General features: G+C 37.2%; 1 protein-coding gene across 1 annotated transcript; it reads right to left on the bottom strand.

The window, feature by feature from the left end:
* Positions 1–682: 682 nt before the first annotated feature.
* On the bottom strand, positions 683–20,527 carry LOC113633885 (neural cell adhesion molecule 1-like). Its single transcript, XM_047817260.1, has 9 exons — positions 20,461–20,527; positions 13,134–13,293; positions 11,470–11,535; positions 10,264–10,581; positions 9,838–10,140; positions 2,537–2,602; positions 1,591–1,905; positions 1,172–1,467; positions 683–863 (listed from the first exon to the last, which is right to left on the bottom strand). The coding sequence occupies exons 3-9, from the start codon at positions 11,504–11,506 to the stop codon at positions 777–779; spliced, it is 1,422 nt and encodes a 473-aa protein (XP_047673216.1). The 5' UTR covers positions 11,507–11,535; positions 13,134–13,293; positions 20,461–20,527; the 3' UTR covers positions 683–776.
* Positions 20,528–21,630: the final 1,103 nt, after the last annotated feature.

The following is a 21,630-nucleotide window of genomic DNA, read 5'->3' as shown; positions in this document are numbered from 1 at the left end:
GGAATGAAGTGGATCCACTGAACCACTGGACAATTTCCTGAGCAGTTACATGGGAGGGTCAGGGCTTCATTCACCATCGATTCTATGACGATGAAGGCTTGGCACTGCGGCATCAGCAGGTAAACTAACAGATCAGAGAATAAATCAGAAAAGATATTTTGAATATGTGACACAAGTTTCATGTTCAAGTTTATTATTTTTTCCTTCTTTCTTTTGATTCATTTATTTGATACAGGCAAACCATACAACACACACACACACACACACACACACACACACACACACACACACACACACACACACACACACACACACACACACACACACACACACACCTCTAAATTGAGCAGCTGCATGAATCATTGATATTCATACAGGAGAAAATATTAATGCATACATACTGTAAGTCAGGGGGTCAAACTCATTGTCACCGAGGGCCACATCAGCATAATGGAGGCAGTATAAATGTAGCTAAATGTAACTAAATGTAATGTAAAATAAATGCAAATACTAATTAATGTTAAATAACTCTGGATTTTTATTATTCAACTTACAAATATTACATATATACAGGGCTGTCAACTGTCACACACTGAGAGTGACAGTCACGCATTTTGGTCTTTTCTCACGCTCTCCCGACACACATCGTTTTTCTCACGCAGAAAAACTTTTGGCTATTTATCATATATTTAATAAGCCGCAGCACCCAAAATGTATCAGTCCGCACCGCTGTCTCTATGGAACCGCACAGGAATCAAGCGCGTCAGCTGGAGTTCTTAGTCGAGCCTGTCACTTATCAGCCTTCCATCTGCATCAAGTTTTCTCTTCCTGGACATTTTTGGTGGTTGTGAATTGTTGTTGCCCTGGAAAAAAAATATTATATATGATTTGATTACTTTTTATGACACTTTCAAAGCTGTAGACTGAGGAACTGTAGAACTTCAACACTAAGAGACATTTTTGTGTTGTTTGGATGTTAATACACTACCTGACATGCATGGAGACTGACTACAGTACATCAGTATAAAAACCGTACAAAGTGGGACTGAATTTACAAATAAACTCTACACTAGAATGTTCACTCAGCTTACAGGAACTTAACAAAACCTTTAACTTTCAGTTCACAAGGTCTGTAAGTATCATTAGAATAAGAGATCTATTTACCTTCTACCTTCAGTAACACAGCTCGTGGTTCTGCGTCCTGAGATTCATCGTGGATGAGACACTGATATAATCCTGTATCAGACAGGTGAACTGGACTGATGTGAAGAGAGAGATCACCGTCTAGAAAGCCTTCTACTGACATCGTGAATCTGTTTTGTTTAGTCATCCATCTGTTTGCAGGAGTGTACAGCAGAACCTCGTGTCCATCTTTCTTCCACTTTACATCTTTAATGACTTGTCGAGTGTCTCCGTAACACGGGAGAGTGACGTTCTTCCCCTCGAAAGCCTTTACAACTGTCGGAACTTCCGGATAAACAAAAACAAATCTCGTTATTACAGTTTATCATTTAATGTGGCTGGTCAGACTTTACTACAGACATGTTAAGAACGACAGAATGTTCTGCTGATGACAGCAAAAGCACTTACTGATAACTTTCAGCTTTACTTCAGTCACTAATTTTTTATTACAGCTGCACATATAAGAGCCTGCATCAGTGTAGGCTACTGAACTGATCATCAGGGAGAAATCTCCTCTGCTTGTATCTCCTGGTAGTGTAAATCTTTTGTTAAAATTCTCTTGTTTTGAACAAATCTGCTGAACAATGACAGCTTTGTTAGGAATGAAGCGGCTCCACCGAACCACTGGACAGTTTCCTGAGCAGTTACACGGGAGGGTCAGGGCTTCATTCACCATCGATTCTCTGACGATGAAGGGTTGGCACCGCGGCATCAGCAGGTAAACTAACAGATCAGAGAATAAATCAGAAAAGATATTTTGAATATGTGACACACCATAAATCCATCATTTAAAGCTGTTTCTTTTGGAAAACAATCCTCGTTCAGTACATTGTTCAGGTCGTCTAAGCCTGGTTGATTCGTTGCAGATCTGAGCAAGATCTGAGCAAGACAGAGCAAGACTGCTCTGTTTACTGAAATATATTTTAGTTTCAGGAAACAGAGCAGTTCTACTGTGGACGTGGACTATTGGATTAGACTTTAGATTTAGATGTGAACATAAAGACATTACAGTGTGATTACTGGACCAACATGACTTAAGGATTTTTTAAATGATATGTAACTTTAAATTATTTTAACATAACACTTTTTTTAACTACTTACCTTTTTCTTTCTTTTATTTATTTCATACAGGCAAATAATACAACACCACACACATACAACTCTAAACTGAGCAGGAGCAGGTCTTATAGTCACTTAGACAGAAGCTTAAATGTCTTTAATAGGTTTAATGAGAACCCCGACAGAACCCCATCCAATCCAGCATGTCTCTACTCTTGTCTTATATTCTTATAGTCAAGAAATGTTTGAATCTGTCATCAGTGTTTAATACAGAACTATAAACAGTAACACTTACCCATCACAGTGATGCAAGAAATTAAAAGCCACTTCATGGTGTTTAAGAAAGTCCTATAAGAGTTACCTACAAGAGTAGCATAATGTAAAGAAAAGGAAACTTTATAGCTCTCTCTCTCATCACACATAAAGATATATTATCTGACACCACATTGACTTTACAGCTGTTAAGTTACTGTGTGTCTGTTTATACTTAAGTGTTACTACAATTTAACAACACAAACAGAAAAAGATAAAAAAAAAAACAACTTACAGATTCACAATGAACGTTTCAAAACGTTTCTCAAACTCTTTTTGTGTGCAGCACCAAGCAGGTTTACCTTTAGATTACAGGTTCATATGTGACTTCTGTACTCTTGGTAGCGCTTTTTAAACGAACTGACACAGCTTCCCCTTGCTTTTCAATCAGATATGTGTGTGGTTAAAAGTAAAACCACATCGCCCACTCATACCGAGGTTTATGTCTGCAATGTGTTTTCGTATTTAGTGGGAGTTCCTTTTATGCCTGTGTGAATCTAATCTTATCTAATCTATATTAACTTGTGTATTCTAGTGGAAATAGTCTACAAGTAATAATTTTAACAAATAAAAAGCCCTGCACATTAGTGTGATTAAAATATTTATTAATTTTTTAAAAAATTTATTATGAATAACATCACCAGGAGAGTACAGAATTATTTTAACCCTTAAAGAACAAAAGCAAATATGATCCTATAACACAAATACTAATGTTCTCTACATTTCAACATAATCTGAATTTGTTTACCAAGTTTTGGCCTAGACTTAGGACACAATTTATCATCACTACACTGGAACTCTTCTTCAAAGTGCATCACACAATTGTATGGTTATGCAGTATATACATTTTAAAGTATAAAATAATAAAAGACTCCACAATATGAGATGTTATAGAACAGAGATTCTCTGGTGACATTTCTTATAACTAATATGTTGTGAGCCAGCGGCATGCAAGAGATGTTACCAGACACCGTCATGTACTGGATGGAGTTACAGGACTCTACATACCTGATACCTGATTTTTTTAATAATGGTTCTCAGCAAATAAATAATAATAAATATCAAGGTACACCACGACCAATTATTAACTTATCCGTCAATAGACAGACGGACATAGATAATACAAAGAGAAGGAGAAATAGGGAAAGAAAAGCTAAACGTAAGGGGAACAAACAAAGAAAGATTGATGTAAAAAGCCAAAAGGTTGAAGAATTGGTTGAAGAGTTGAAAGATCTGAATACGAGTGTTTAAAAGAAGACACCGTGGGATCAGACGCTGTACTTAAACAGCTGGAAGAGGATTCCAAAAGAAAAAAGAAGACTATAATGCATTATGTGTTAATATGTTTTATTTTCAGAATGTTCAAGAAAAATTCTGAGATGCTTCTCTTTTACTTATAATCATGTATCCTCATGTAATAGAGTTGATTAGATTAATCTTGTGTATTTTAATTTAAACTTTCTAGTAGTAAACACTTATAAAGCCTACTGTGTATTACTGAATCTGCACACAAGTGTTTCAAGGTCTGTTGTTAAAAGTAAAGCCCTCTGTGTATTCGCGGGGAGTAATCTGTACACACAGTGTTTTAAAGCCTGCTGTCAAGTTCCTGTCAAGTTCCGTTCTATATAATCACAGCCTGAGAAGTAGCAGGAAGTATGACCATATATAGAAGTGACGTTACCGTGACGTTAGAAAAGAAAAGACATTAGCAGCGCACACAGAGTCGGCTGGTGAGATATGTTTGGGAAACCGAGAGGTATTTATGAAATAAGATGGTAGTCGTCTAAAGAGCACAAAGCCAACCAAACCTGACAGCCAAATCTGGCCACAGTAAAAAAAAGTATAAAAGCCTGCCATGAATCACATTGAGTGTGCATTCTATTGTAAGCAGCCTAGTGCATGTTATACTTTAGTTGCATCAGAGAAACAAACGCAAGTTTACACTTGGAGAGTGTTTCTTGGTTTGTTATAATCTTTGCATCTTGATACCTTTTAGCGACCTTGTGTCGCTAAGGGGCAAGTATGTTAGTATAATTACTTCATAGTGGAAATAGTCTACAAAGAATAATTTTAACAAATAAAAAGCCCTGCACATTAGTGTGATTAAAATATTCATTCAAAATTTTTTACATTTAATATGAATAACATCACCAGGAGAGTACAGAATTATTTTAACCCTTAAAGAACAAAAGCAAATATGATCCTATAACACAAATATTAATGCTCTCTACATTTCAACATAATCTGAATTTGTTTACCAAGGTTTAGCCTAGACTTAGGACACAATTTATCATCACTACACTGGAACTCTTCTTCAAAGTGCATCACACAAGTGTATGGTTATGCAGTATATACATTTTAAAGTAAAAAATAATAAAAGACTCCACAATATGAGATGTTATAGAACAGAGATTCTCTGGTGACATTTCTTACAACTAATAAGAAAATGAAATACTGCTCCTCCACTTCGACATCATACACTGGTTATAGAATAGAGCTTTACTGTACCATTTTCAGAAGAAGTTGAATACAAGTACAATAAAGTAAAATGTTAATTAAATGTTAATTAAATGTTGATTGTGTAGATGTTTAAATATTGTTGTGTTTCCTCTTCATTTAGTATGACTGCTCCAGTTAAAACAGGAGATATTAAACTGTTTCTCACCAGCCACGAATACCTACACACATCACAGCTCTATACACAATAAAACAGAAATGTTTCCAGGTTCACGGTGTAACACATAACAGTGTGTTGAGTGCAGCATAAAGACAACATTACTGTGTGATTACTGGACCAACTTGACTTAAGTATTTTTTGGATGATATGTAATTTCAAATGATCTTAAGATAACACTTTTTAATCTTTCTTTTGGGGTGATGGACAAGTCTAAAGTAAGAGAAGTCTTATATAGTTGCTGCTTTTGTCTGTCAACTCAAATAATCTTATCTGTCAGCACGGAAGTGTATTGTTGTTTTTTTTAAAAAAAAAAAAACTATGACACTTTTTCATTGTAACTTTGAACAATGTTTTAAACTCATGGTATCTTAAGTATGTAACCTAGTGAGCCAGCATTAATGTATATAATGATAGAGATTTAAGCACTTATGTACGTCACTCTGGATAAGAGAGTCTGCCAAATGCTGTACATGTAAACAGAAATGTCAGTACCACAGAATATTTCTGTATCTGCACAGTCTGTTGCACCTTATATGTTACATATATATTACATGTATATAATACTATGCCACCTATAGCTGGAATCAGCTTCCAGAAGAGATCAGATGTGCTTCAACAGTAGACACTTTTAAATCAAGATTAAAAACATATCTGTTTAACTCTGCATTTACTGAATGAGCGCTGTGCTGCTTCACACTGACTGCACTTTTTATCCAAATCACTTTTACTCCTGTTTTATTTAACATATTTTAAAAAGTTTTTATTAAAATCACATTTATTGTCTTTAATTGTTCTTTGTTTTTATTATGATTTTAATCTTAATCTTATTTCTACATATATTTTTCTCTTATAAATTGTTTTCTAATTTCTATGTAAAGCACTTTGAATGACCTCTGTGTATGAAATGTGCTATACAAATAAACTTGCCTTGCTACCACTAATACTACCATCAGTTGTTGTTGTTGTTTTTGTTAATATCATTGCAAGAATGAGTGATATTTACTTGACATATTTTTCCCGTGGGGGAAGTCATGGCCTAATGGTTAGAGAGTTTGACTCCTAACCCTAAGGTTGTTGGTTTGAGTCTCAGGCCGGCCACGACTGAGGTGCCCTTGAGCAAGTCAAAAAAAAACCCACTGCTCCAGGTGTGTGTGTGTTCAATGCTGTGTGTGTGCACTTTAGATGGGTTAAATGCAGAAAACAAATTCTGAGTATGGGTCACCTTACATAGCCGTATGTCACTTTTTTTTCTTTCATCAAGGGTTGATTTAGTTGTTTTAGGTTGTTAAAAATGTGAACAACGGACTGCGATATTTATCCATTTGTTTATTTATTTATTTATAAAAAAGTGTATGGTTTATGAGTTTATCTACTTCACTGGACTATGGCAATTAACATCAAGAAAAGTACATAAATATTCAGGGTTTAAATATTGGATTTTTATTAATGGACAATTTCTCAGAAGAAGGAATTGGAGCTCTCTTTCTCTCTCTCTCTGTGGTAAGGTATTGCTCTGTGAAAAGCACACAGGTCCCATTTACTAATACAATTGTGAATTTTTTTGCCATGAGCTAAATGAATAATGAATAGCTAGACAATTTCATCAGTGTTGCATAGAGCCTGGGGCATATCCCATGGGAATTAGGACACCCTGAACAGGGTATCAACCCTTGACAGGGAACAATCACAGACACACACACAGTATAGACAGCATAGAGATGCATGTCTTGGTACGGGGAAAGAATTCACAGTATAACCAATTTTATGGATAGATGAAGGATGAATGCATATTGAACAACTGTAAGTAAAATATCACTTCATTACCGAACTGTTTTAAATGTGGGCATCATTAAAAATGATAAGAGACCAAAAAGGCAAACACACACTTACAATAAACAAAATCAGTCTCTCTCTTTCTCTCTCTCTCTCTCTCTCTCTCTCTCTCTCTCTCTCTCTCTCTCTCTCTCTCTCTCTCTCTCTCTCTCTCTCTCTCTCTCTCTCACACACACACACACAAATTTATAAATGGAAATTGAATAAATACTTTGTATTTGGTTAAATTGTGTTCAGTGATCCTTACCAAACACAAACACCCCCCCCACACACATCTAGTGGAAATAACAACAAAAAAAGTGCTTCTTTTAACACGTTATTGTGATTATTTATATATTACCTACTTATACAAGTGTGTGTGTGTGTGTGTGTGTGTGTGAGAGAGAGAGAGAGAGAGAGAGAGAGAATGTACAAATACACATTTTCTCTGAAAACTCTTCACTTAAATTCAACATGTTCTTAATTTATTCATCAATTTTTGGAACCTTTTATCTTTAATATGCAATATGATACAAAAGTGTATCATTAAACAGTGTATAAAATTTAAAAGTTTAAAGCAAAAGTTAAAACACTTCACAATGCGTTTTGCTCTATAAAATGTTTTGGTGACATTTCTTACAACTAATGAGAAAAAGAAATGGTTAAAGAAGCATTTCAAATCCTTTTTCAGAAGTTTGATAAAGTATAATAAAGTAAATGTTAATTAAGGTGTGACGGTAGTTGGCCTTAAAAGGTTGGGTTCGGGCACCAGGGGTAAAAACCACCACAATTATTAAATTAAATTCATCGTCAGAGACACTACACATGGAAACGACATCCATTCTATTATGTATCAAGTAGAACAAGGAACCACAAGGAAGTTGATTTCAATCAGTAATCTTCAATCAGGAAGTTTTCTAATCCAGTTTAATTGCAATCATATTTCAATTCAGTACATCACATTAAAAAAAAAAAAAAAAAAAAAAACCCAGAAAGAAAACAAAGCGGAAAATAAATAAATAAAATCACAACTATTCATTTTAAGCCCAGATACATTTACCTTTTAGTTACCTCAACAATAAATGAGTGACAAAAAATAAAATAAAATAAAACAAATAATTAAATGCAATGCAAGAAATCTTATGCAGGAACAAAAATGAAGGAAAATGCAATAGGGCAGTGGCACAAGAGAAAAAACAGGCATAAGAAAAAGAAAAAAATCTGCATCCAATATTCAACAAAAAAGAAAACAAATTTGCTTACTGTGCCCCCCCCCCTTAAACTCACCCCCTTTTTTATTGAATTAACAACAGACATCAATTAACAAACTTGACAATAACAATAGATATAAAGTAAGCTGGGGGAATTTACAACAAAATATTAAATATAGTACAGACTTTCAAACTTTTCAGTGCCTTCTGTTTCAGAGACAGTCTTATAGAAATTTGCTTACTGTGTCACTCATTGAACTACTGGACCTGAAACGTAGCTCACAACATCACACAGTATATTTACATCATAGTGCGGCAACTCGAGCGACAAAATAAACACCAAAAGAAAAACCTCCCTACACAGAAAACCCTCCTCAAAACATAGTATTAATGTTACATATACAGTAATGCCCTGAATTAGCGTCTAAACCATAACTTAACCAACCGGATTGGAAAAAGCTCGCTCTCTCACACGCTCCATTTGCACGCAAAACGGCAAATCGCCCTCATCACAACTTCCCAATACTTTGAGAAATTCAACGACGGAAACATATTCCTCAAAAATAAGGAACGTAGCATTACAAGCAGAAAACACCGCCGCATTAATACTCAAAGCCCTCCGCAAGCGGGCATAACCGGAAATAACCTGTTCCTGACAACAAAGGCTGAACAGCGCAAGATTGAAGATACGAGAGATGCAATCACACGTGCTTAAATAACTCCCTAGTTCCCCGTATATACGCTCAATAGCGCCACCTGTTGACGACTGTCACAAAGGAGTTGTGTAGACATTTAAAATGCCTTTAAATCGTGTTTCATCTTTGTTGTGTTTGACTGCTGGAGTCTGGCAGCACTAAACAAACACAACAATGAACATAATACAATCAATAATATTTTATACTCCATATTTCATTTAGGTTTTATTTTTCTTCATCCACCTTACATTAAAAATAAGAAATATACACACTTTTTTATTCAGATAAAAAAGGATCATGGTGCAACATGTAAAAGTACACAGGACTGCATAAAGTGCAAATACACAGCAGTGTGAGATGAGAACAGGACAATAAACACACAGAATAAAAGGAACACACAGGACAATAGAACAGTGATGTACAGGAAAGCTAAAGATCCTGCAGTCTTAGATTAAATCTGGATTGTCTCTACATTTTCTCATAATGTAAATAATCAGGACGATGATGTTGATCCCTACAGAGATGAACAATCCCAGCAGTACAAACCATCCTGAAACTGGAGCGCTGTTGGTGGTTGTGAATTGTTGTTGCCCTGGAAAAAAATATAATATTTTGATTATATATAAGGACACTTTCAAAGCTGTAGACTGAGAAACTGTAGAACTGTCAACACTAAGAGACATTTTTGTGTCGTTTGGATGTTAACACGCTACCTGACATGCATGGAGACTGACTACAGTACATCAGTATAAAAACTGTACAAAGTGGGACTGAATTTACAAATAAACTCTACACTAGAATGTTCACTCAGCTTACAGGAACTTAACAAAACCTTTAACTTTCAGTTCACAAGGTCTGTAAGTATAATTAGAATAAGAGATCTATTTACCTTCTACCTTCAGTAACACAGCTCGTGGTTCTCCGTCCTGAGATTCATCGTGGATGAGACACTGATATAATCCTGTATCAGACAGGTGAACTGGACTGATGTAAAGAGAGAGATCACCGTCTAGAAAGCCTTCTACTGACATCGTGAATCTGTTTTGTTTAGTCATCCATCTGTTTGCAGGAGTGTACAGCAGAACCTTGTGTCCATCTTTCTTCCACTTTACATCTTTAACGACTTGTCGAGTGTCTCCGTAACATGGGAGAGTGACGTTCTTCCCCTCGAAAGCCTTTACAACTGTCGGAACTTCCGGATAAACAAAAACAAATCATGTTATTACAGTTTAGCATTTAATGTGGCTGGTCAGACTTTACTACAGACATGTTAAGAACGACAGAATGTTCTGCTGATGACAGCAAGAGCACTTACTGTTAACTTTCAGCTTTACTTCAGTCACTGATTTTTCATTACAGCTGCACATGTAAGAGCCTGCATCATTGTAGGCTACTGAACTGATCATCAGGGAGAAATCTCCTCTGCTTGTATCTCCTGGTAGTGTAAATCTTTTGTTAAAATTCTCTTGTTTTGAACAAATCCAGCTGTGAACAACGACAACTTTGTCAGGAATGAAGCGGCTCCACTGAACCGCTGGACAAATTCCTGAGCAGTTACACGGGAAGGTCAGGGCTTCATTCACCATCGATTCTATGACGATGAAGGATTGGCACTGTGGCATCAGCAGGTAAACTAACAGATCAGAGAATAAATCAGAAAAGATATTTTGAATATGTGACACACCATAAATCCATCATTTAAAGCTGTTTCTTTTGGAAAACAATCCTCGTTCAGTACATTGTTCAGGTCGTCTAAGCCTCATTGATTCAGTACAGATCTGAGCACGATTGCGGTGTTCATATATGTTTAAATAAACCGAACCAAGACACAAAACTCAACAGGCTCCAGAAACAAACAGTCCAGACTTTTGAGAATGTTAAAGAAAGATCTCACACAAGTCATTAGAACTTTCTCTGAAAGAAACACATACACACTGCTGCTTAGGTGATACTTTGAACTTTATTCCATCGGTCCCTTGTGTGTAATGAATATAAACCTGAAACTAAAATATATTTCAGTAAACAGAGCAGTTCTACTGTGGACGTGGACTATTGGATTAGACTTTAGATGTAGATGTGAACATAAAGACATTACAGTGTGATTACTGGACCAACAGGACTTAAGTATTTTTTAAATGATATGTAACTTTTAATTATTTTAAGATAACACTTTTTTTAATACTTACCTTTTTATTTATTTTACTTATTTCATACAGGCAAATAATACAACACCACACACGTACACCTCTAAATAGAGCAGGAGCAGGTCTTATAGTCAGACAGAAGCTTAAATGTCTTTAATAGGTTTAACGAGAACCCCGACAGAACCCCATCCAATCCAGCATGTCTCTACTCTTGTCTTATAGTCTTAATCTCTCTTGTCCAAAACGCCACCATACAATATTCTGGATCCCACTAGAGGTTCCATGGTAAAACACAACTAGGGTAAACAACATCGTGTCAAGAAATGTTTGAATCTGTCATCAGTGTTTAATACAGAACTATAAACAGTAACACTTACCCATCACAATGATGTAAAGACATAAAAGCCACTTCATGGTGTTTCAGAAAGTCCTATAAGAGTTACCTACAAGAGCAGCATGATGTAAAAAAAAGGAAACTTTATAGCTGATGCGCACACACACACACACACACACACACACACACACACACACACACACACACACACACAAACACACACACAACGTATGCACTGATACCACTTTTTCTTCTGAGCCGATGCCAATACCGATCCGATATCTGTGTTCTTTTCTACCTTTAAAACTAAAGAATGTATACGACTTATTTGTTTCTAGCAAAGAAATACAAAAAATTCACACACAGAGACACAGAGTTAAAATCTTACCTTAATGTGACACGTTTTCTTCCTAGTTGTTGAGATTGTTGAGTTAATTTAATGTTTGTCCTCATCGGGCTCCGGGAGAGGACATCATCATCATCATCATCATCCTCCGAGTCGCAGCGTTTCAGCGTCTCCTTCCGATCTTCTGTTACAAACAGTTGCTCCAATTAAAAAAAGAAAATAACTAAAATGCTGAAATAAACTCAATCATCAAATTTCGAATAATAGAAACAATCCCAAAGGAACCGAACTGAATGAACAATCACACGAAATGAACGGGACGAACCGGGATGATGCTGGTGGAGACTTTCAGAGTACAGTAGGAAGGAAATGTTGGGTTTTTCCTCTCTCTCTCTCTCTCTCTCTCTCTCTCTCTCTCTCTCAGCACAAAAAGAAGGAGAAGCCCCGCCCACTCACACACAAACACACACACACTTGTGCTCTCTCTCTCTCTCTCTCTCTCTCTCTCTCTCTCTCTCTCTCTCTCACACACACGCTTGCTATCTCTCTCTCACTCTCTCTCTGTCTTTCTCACACACACACCACATACACAAACACGTGCTTGCTCTCTCTCTCTCTCTCTCTCACTCACACACACACACACACACACACACACACACACAGACACACACACACAGACACACACACAGACATATATATATATATTTACACACACATATATATATTTATTTACTGAGAAAATCATATATATTAAAAAGATATGTTTAACTTTAACTCAGGACTTGCACAGCACAGTGCCACTTTATACACTATTTATACACCATACTGCACCTGGACACTTTAAGGACAATCTTTAAATACCATACACATTTATGTATACTGTATGTATATTTATGCATATGTATATGCATTATTTCTTCATCTATATTTTCATATTTTTATATAGTTTTCTTATATAGTTTGTACTTTTTTATTATTTTATTCTTATTTTATTTTTTGCTTTTTTTTTATACTTTTTTAAATATTTTCTTTATTCTTATACCGGACAGTTGCATAAAGCATTTCACTGCACATCGTACCCTGTATGTATGTGTATGTGACAAATAAAATTTGATTTGATTTGATTTTAGTGGAATTTCCCCAGCAGTTCAGTGTGACAAAGCATTTACTGCCAAACCCAAGAGGGCTTCCAACAATTCACAGAGACACAGTGTAAAACACACACCCAGAGACAGAGCACAGACACAGAGACGGAAACAGAGACAGAGATGTTGAGCCACATCTCGGACATAAACAGTATAACATAAACATGTAAACCCCTGGAGAAGTTTTACACCGAATGATGCGGAATAAAATCTTACCTTAATGTGACACGTTTTCTTCTTAGTTGTTGAGATTGTTGAGTTAATTTAATGTTTGTCCTCGTCGGGCTCCGGGAGACACCATCATTATCATCATCATCATCATCATCATCATCATCATCCTCCGAGTCACAGCGTTTCAGCGTCTCCTTCCGATCTTCTGTTACAAACAGTTGCTCCAATTAAAAAAAGAAAATAACTAAAATGCTGAAATAAACTCAATCATCAAATTTCGAATAATAGAAACAATCCCAAAGGAACCGAACTGAATGAACAATCACACGAAATGAACGGGACGAACCAGGATGATGCTGGTGGAGACTTTCAGAGTATAGTAGGAAGGAAATAGTGAGTTTTTCCTCTCTCTCTCTCTCTCTCTCTCTCTCTCTCTCTCTCTCTCTCTCTCTCTCTCACACACACACAAGACACACACGTACTTTCTCACTCTCTCTCTCTCACACACACACACTTGTGCTTGCTCTCTCTCTCACTCTCTCTCACTCTCTCTCTCTCTGTCTCTCTCTCTCACACACACACACACGCACACACACACACACACACACCACACACGTGCTTACTCACTCTCTCACTCTCACACACACACACTAGTGCTTGCTCTCTCTCTCTCTCTCTCTCTCTCTCTCTCACTCTCTCTCTCTCACTTACACACACACACACACACACACAAGCACAAGCACACACTGCCGGTCCTGGCCAACTGGCCAATTTGCTGCCAATTGCCAAGAGACAATTGTGTTCCGATAATTTTGTTCATAAACTTACACAGAAACAAACTGCACAGCTTTGTCCTGTTTTTCTTTATTTTGAAAATATTTTGGAAACTCACACAAACTACTGTATATAAAAAACTATATTACGGAGACCTTGCTTTCTTTGCCTTTCTTACAGCATATGTAACATTCCAAAAATTATAAGTAAGAGCATTGCACAAAAAATAAATAACTATACACAAACTTTCTATCAGCAAAGTCATCTATGATATCGTCATAAGACAGCTGTTGTGAGACCACATGATTTATGCTAATGACTGAAGACGTTCTTGAGCCATTGTAGATCTCAGGTAGTTTTTAATCAGTTTGAGCTTAGAGAAGCTCCTTTCAGCAGCAGCGACTGTCACAGGTAGAGTGGCAGAGATTCTCAGAGCGACCCACATGAGGTAAATTTCCATCAGCTTCAGAAAAGTCAGGAGCTCAATGTTTGTCATATTTTTTGATGGCAGATGTGGAAAGTTTTGCATTTCTAATACAAGTTCTCTGCAATCAATGTCTGGCTGTCCATCATGGCTTAAAGCTGTGCTCAGGGTTTGACAGGGCTCTAATAACTCTTCTTTGGACATGTTGGGAAAGTTAAGGAGAACTCCAAATTTGTCATTCACCTCCCTTAGGGTCTGTGATCTCATATCTAGTGAAGAGAGGGCTGTATCCACGACTACATTAAAAAATTTGTTTCCAATTTTTTAAGTGCATCACCAATAGACTCACCTGGAGCCTCGTAACCAAAGTGCCTTTTTGTGGTTCTCAACCGCTTTTGTTTGATTACAGCCTCCACGTTCATCTCCTCACACATTTCCTTTGCTGTTGCTTGTGCACTAGAAAATCCAGTATTTCTGTAGCCGTCAAGAGAATCTCTGTTTTTTTTAGCATGTCAACTGCCACATCTAGCTGCATGGATAGTGATTGCATCTGTTTACTCACATGCTGGATCTAGTTGAGAATATCATACCAAATGACTGTGCAAATAGAGAAGCAGTAGGATCCAATCTCCTCAGACAAAGACTGGGCTTCAACTTTCACAACTTGAGTAGTTTCCCTCACCTCCAGAAGAGCCTCTCTGACTTGCCCAGCCTGGTACCTTACTGCCTGGATGCTGTCTATCCTGCTTTCCCACCTGGTCTCTGACCATGATTTCAGGGTGGTTTGGACGTGTTTCAGGAAGATATACCATCTATGGGTGGAGGCTGAGAAGAGTTTGAACAATTTGGCTAATCCTGGATAATCCTGGTCCTTTTTAATATTTTGTTTGTTTTAGGGAATAGGGAAAATAGTAATAAACAGGGTTGTTATGAGCTCATCGTGGACTTCAGGAGGGAGAGAGGCACACACACACACACACACACACACACACACACACACACACACACACACACACACACACTCACACACTCACACGCACGAGTGAGTAGCCAGTGACTCAGCTCCAGAACACTAGAGGAAGTCTTGATGTATACTTGCTCCCTACCCTGAGAGACGGTGGAACCAGTCGAGCAGTGCTGTAGATCTGAGGGTGTGGGGTGCAGTGCGAGGAGTGATGAGAGCTTTGAGGTAAGAGGGAGCTGGACCATTTTTGGCTTTGTAGGCCAGCATCAGTGTTTTGAATCTGATGCGTGCAGATACAGGAAGCCAGTGGAGGGATCGCAGAAGCTTCATTTCGGATTATTTGCTGAGGACGACAGAGGACACAAAGACACACAGACACACAGATACACATACACACACACACACACACACACACACACACACACACACACACAGATACATTGATAAACAATTACATACACACACAGACACACACACACACACACAGACACACACACACACACACACACACACACACACACACACACACAGATACATTGATAAACAATTACATACACACACAGATACACACACACACATACACACACACACTAACACACACACACAAACACACACACATACAGATACACTTACACACTTACAGATACACTTACACACATATACACACACATACACACACATATACACACACAAACACAAACACACACTCACACACATATACACACACAAACACACACATACACAAAAACACTCACACATACACATACAAACACACACACATCAGTGAGTTGTCGTGTGAACGTGTCTCCACCTTCAAGTTCCTGACGATCCACATCTCAGAGGACATTCTTTCTTTCTTACTTTTTTCTCTTTCTTTCTTTCTTTCTTTACATTACATACATACATATTATTTAAAATTCGTTGTTAACTGTATGTAATTTGTATCAAAGCAACAAGAAATGCGTTAATTGTATAGCCTACAAAGACGGATGTTGTGCTAACCGTGTTAAGAGTTTAGGAAACCTGTTAAATGTATTGAAAAAACTGCCATAGCCATCGTAAAAAAACTGTATTGGATGTTTTCCCCGAGTTTGAGTAAACTTGCATCTAACAATCTGTGTAGTTTAACCCCCTTCCCCCTGTTATATCAGACTACTGTGAGTTAAACATGTCATCTGTCTTAATCAAGTTATCTTTGTTTTGTTGAATGCACTGGGTGCTACAGATGGAGCAGTGTTTAGACATGTATTATTACATTACCGATGTCATACAGTCATTTCATTGTTAAAGATAGAGATTAATGACATTATATATTCTCTCAGCATTTGTGTACACTGTGAAAATCTTATTTCATTGTAAAATCATGAGGTTTGAGTGTTGACTGTAAAAGATGATGCTTGTTAAGTGGACTGATTGTATTTTCTTGTTTCTTCTACTGTAAAGGAAGTTGTTAAAGTCTCCTGTTTATAGCCAGTTATTGTTTCATTCTGTTCTGTTTTATTAAACTATACAGAATGGACGGTTAAAGCAGTATCATTGCTTACTTTATTTATCACTGTCCCCTTGGGAACATGACAGGAAAACTAACAATCCACTTGTTACAGGTATCACTACAAGTATTGATATAATGTTTTGAGCTGTTGCTCCATGCATAAGTCTTTTTATTATTATTATTATTATTATTATTATTATTATTATTATTATTATTATTATTATTTATTAACGTTGAATACAGAGTCGAGGAAGTCATAAGAGGAAGTCAGCACCGAACCTGTATATCTTGTCTATAACATATTCAGCTGAATATTATACTGTTTTTATTGTAAATACTGTACATCTTGAACTTGTTTCTTATTGCACTTCTGGTTAAATGCCAAACTGCATTCTGTTGCCTTTTACTTGTACATGTGAGAAGACAATAAAGTTGAATCTAATCTAACCTAATCTAATCCAATCTAATCTAATCTAATCTATATTAATAATGCAAATGTAGCAAGGTAACAGATGGGCGGGGTCTCTAACCCCATTACAGATTGCTAATAAACCGCACTTATTTAAAGGACAGGAAAAAGCGAAGGGCAGCTGGAGCCCTGACCTGTTAGCAATTACCCGTTGCTCGGCTTGTAGCTGTGTGGGACCGGCAGTCCCGGTGTATTTTCCCCTGTATAAGTATTTTATTCTGTTTTTAGTACGTGATAGTGTGAAACTTCGGATCATTGTGGATTTGCTTGGTTTTGCTTTGCCATGAATGTGGGTGCTTGATGTTCGGGATGGTTGGTTGGTGCGGTTGGTTGGTTGGTTTCGTCTCGTTAAGGTTGTCGGATGATGGTCACTAGTCACTGTTCTCTTTTGGGTTTTCTTTTTTGTAAAACTGACTGCTCCTTGTTGTGAATGTATGTTAATTCCCTAGCCAGCTGGTGTTTTTTGTTTCTTAGGTGTTCTGTGTGTCTTTGAATTATTAGGTTTGTGTAATTTGGTTTAATGGTTGGCTAGGGGATTTTGGTTTATTTATTTTCTTTCTTTTATTTTTCCCTTCTTTTTCCTTTTAAGTATATTGATTTTCTGGGTTTTCCTGTACCCTTTGGGTATACCCCTTGGGTAGCTTCCCACCACCTCTTTGGAGAATGCGAGGCAGGGATTGATAGCCCCAACAGGTTTTGTGTGCTTAATTGTGTGATGTATTGATTTTGAGGGTGCATTATTAATGATTTGTGGTGGGTTTATGGGGTGGCGATTGCTGTGCTCATACAGTTTGCAGTGAAACTACTTTTCCCTGTAGGAAGCTCCATTATCTTTTGTCTGTTGATCATACCATCTGAAGGAGGCTGCCCGTGGGCTGTTTCCGGTCAGGGTGAATGACCCAAAATATTTTAATGATTTGTTAAATAAAGTTTAACATGCTTTCTGCTATCCTATGCTTGCTGTAGTGATTTTCTTTGTATGCACCTAAGTTCCCTGGGCATTCGGGGTGCTACACAAACATAATTTGTGTAATGTACACAAACACACTCGCACGTGCGCACACACACAAACACACACACACACACACGAGTGAGTTGTCGTGTGAACGTTGTCTCCAGCTTCATGTCCCTGACGATCCATATCTCAGAGGACATCCTGGACCACTAACAACTCAAACTGGTCAAGAAACATCACCTGCCTTTCTAGTGCATTTGGGTCAGGAAAGACTGTTACCCATTTGACCAGGACTGTTAAAAACATTAATCTAATGTTATAGTGTGACTGAATATGCAAATGTGTAAAAAGGGTTTCTTAAAAGAATACATGAGAAGTTTATAGGGACATTGTTGACATCTTATCCTGAGGAGAGTGTGATATTGACAATTCATGTACACACACATAATTTGTGTAATGTAGTGGAAATGTTCTAATTGAACTGTGTTCGCCGCTAGGTGGGGATGTTTACCCTCCAATCCAATTTAGTTTAATTGAATTGTTAAGTTTTTCACTGATTTGTTATTGAATACACTATACGATCCTGCACCCAGGCAAGACCGTCAGACCTGGCTACATAGAGCAACAAGAAAACATTTTTTACATTTATGCAAATATGTACTATTTGTAAGTTGAATAATAAAAATCCAGAGTTATTTAACATTAATGAGTATTTGCATTTATTTTACATTACATTTAGTTACATTTATCTATATTTATACTGCCTCAAAGTTACATCTGGCCCTTTGAGGGCAACCATTACGCTGATGTGGCCCTCGGTGATAATGAGTTTGACCCCCTGTACTAGAGGTTCCATGGTAAAACACAACTAGGTTAAACACATCATGTCAAGAAATATTTGAATCTGTCATCAGTGTTTAATACAGAACTATAAACAGTAACAATTACCCATCACAATGATGTTAGGAATTAAAAGCCACTTCATGGTGTTTCAGAAAGTCCTATAAGAGTTACCTACAAGAGCAGCATGATGTAAAGAAAAGGAAACTTTAAAGCTGATGCAAAAAAGAAATGGTTAAAGAATTGTCTCTTAGGACCTCTGAAAAACCTTTTCTGAACCTCTTCAGGTGGCTCCAGCATTTCATATACACACCCCGAAAAAAGAAAGAAAGAAAGAAAGAGAGAGAGAAAAAAAGGGAAAAGAGAAAAAAGAAGAAGAAAAAAAAGACAACTATACAAGAACAAGAGAAAAAAACATTGATGCCACGTGATTGTGACATCAACTCGGAGAATAGCCTGAGACTAAGCTGCAGTAGAGAGATCGATAACTTTCCACGCCTTTATATGTAATCCGCAAACGAGCCGGAAAGAAAAGACCATAACGAACCCCTTCCAGGCCGCGCAATTGCCTCCTGACCTCATTAAATGCGGCTCGATCCCGGGCCACCTTGGCCGTGTGGTCGGGGAAAACGGACATCTTTATTTCACCCACAGCCTCTTGTCGTCTCTCTCTGGCACGCCGTAGAACATTCTCACAGTCGCTATAATAGTGAAACCTGGCAATAACAGTGCGCGGTCGCTCACCTTGTTTGGGCTTCGGCTGAAAGGTTCTATGTGCTCGGTCTATCAGCGGTGTTTCATCAAGTTTAAAAGTTTCCTTAAGTAGGGTAGAGACAACTGTATGGTTAATGACGGTATCCTCAGGAATCCCGACTATCCTAATATTATTTCGTCGCGACCGAGATTCGAGGTCCTCACACTTATTTTGCAGTGAAACAAACTCTGCGGTTAAATGTGCGAGTTTGTTTTTAAGCTCTGCTACATCATCAGTACAGACGGAGAGAGAATCCCCCATTTCTCCCACCGTACCTCTGAGTGCGGCCAACTCTGCGTCTGAAGCGGCCTTATCGTTCACCAGCTGGGTTTTTACTGACTGTAGGTCAGCTCTAATTGTGGACAAATCATCACCCAGTGCCGCACGAAGTTCGGTCTTAAAAATCTCAGCAATGTCTTGCTTTAAAGAGATTAGCAGTTCTCGCTTCAGGGACTCCGCATCAATTACCTGGGCGACTTCCCTGGGAGAGGTGGAGCTGCGGGGTGAAGACAGAGCCCCAGGGTCCGAGGTCGCTACCTGTTGTAGCAGGCCTCAGTTGTTGGGTCGTGGTGGCACGGGTTTTTGCTGTTTTACCAGCCATGATATTATGTCCAAGTGGTGAAAAAAGGCTTTAACACAATATCCCAGGGGTGAATATATCAAAAAGGTAATCCAAATTGCGATATAAAATAACAATTACCATAAACTCTGCAGGAGTCTCAAATCACACGTCTTACTCCATTGGCTGCTCAACAGCGCCCCCCGGCTCCAGCATTTCAAATCCTTTTTCAGAAGTTTTATAAAGTATAATAAAGTAAATGTTAATTAAGGACTTGTGTAGACATTTAAAATGCCTTTGAATTGTGTTTCCTCTTTGTTTTATATGACTGATGAAGTCTGGCAGCACTAAACAAACACAACAATGAACATAATACAATCAACAATATTTTATACTCCATATTTCATTTAGGGATCATTTTCCTTCATCCACCTTACATTAAAACATTAAAGCAAAAAAATATACATACAAAAAATGAACAAGGTTTAAAACATTAATTCTTTAGTAATAATGTTCAAGAATCCAGGCACAATGAAAAAAAGTGAAAAACACAAAATAAAACCATTTTCATTATCATTAAAATACACATTAAAATTATATAATTTTAAATATGACTTTTAAACAAATTCGTATAAACAATCATTAAAGACAATCACACAGTCTATAACATAAACATCACTCTGAGTGTAAACAGCATCTGTGTTATAGATGTAATAACAGAATTATTTGCACCCTTATAACACAATAGGCAAATATGATCATATAAGACAAATACAAATGTTCTCTACGTTTCAACATATTCATCGTTTGATCAGCAGTTTTTGGCTTATAAATCATCATATAATCATCATAAAAGCATATATTTATACAGTACCTTGGTTATATATGGTTTAAAATATGGTTTAAAACAAAGGAAATAAAACACTTTTGGTGGTTCCAGCATATCAAAACCTTTTTCAGAAGAAGTTGAATACAAGTAAACTAAAGTAAATGTTAATTAAGTCATTGTCTAGACGTTTAAATACTGTTGTGTTTCCTCTTCATTTAATATGACTGTTCAAGTTAAAACAGGAGGTAATAAATAACTATTAATCAATGTGCAAGCAGCCAACTGAATGGTGAATTTAAGATACTCAGTTGAATTCACATATTTGTAAATCTGACTTTAAAAGAGTCAGTGCCTCACCAGCCATGAGTCCCTTCACACATCACAGCTATATAGCTTGTACATGATAGAACAAAAATGACTCCAGTACCATGGTGTAACATGTAACAGTACATAAGATTGCATACAGTGTGAGATGAGAACAG

Source organism: Tachysurus fulvidraco, chromosome 8 (assembly GCF_022655615.1).
Source record: "Tachysurus fulvidraco isolate hzauxx_2018 chromosome 8, HZAU_PFXX_2.0, whole genome shotgun sequence".
Lineage (NCBI taxonomy): Eukaryota > Metazoa > Chordata > Actinopteri > Siluriformes > Bagridae > Tachysurus > Tachysurus fulvidraco.
Note: the sequence above shows the minus strand (reverse complement) of the source record. Positions and strands in the feature narration are given on the sequence as shown.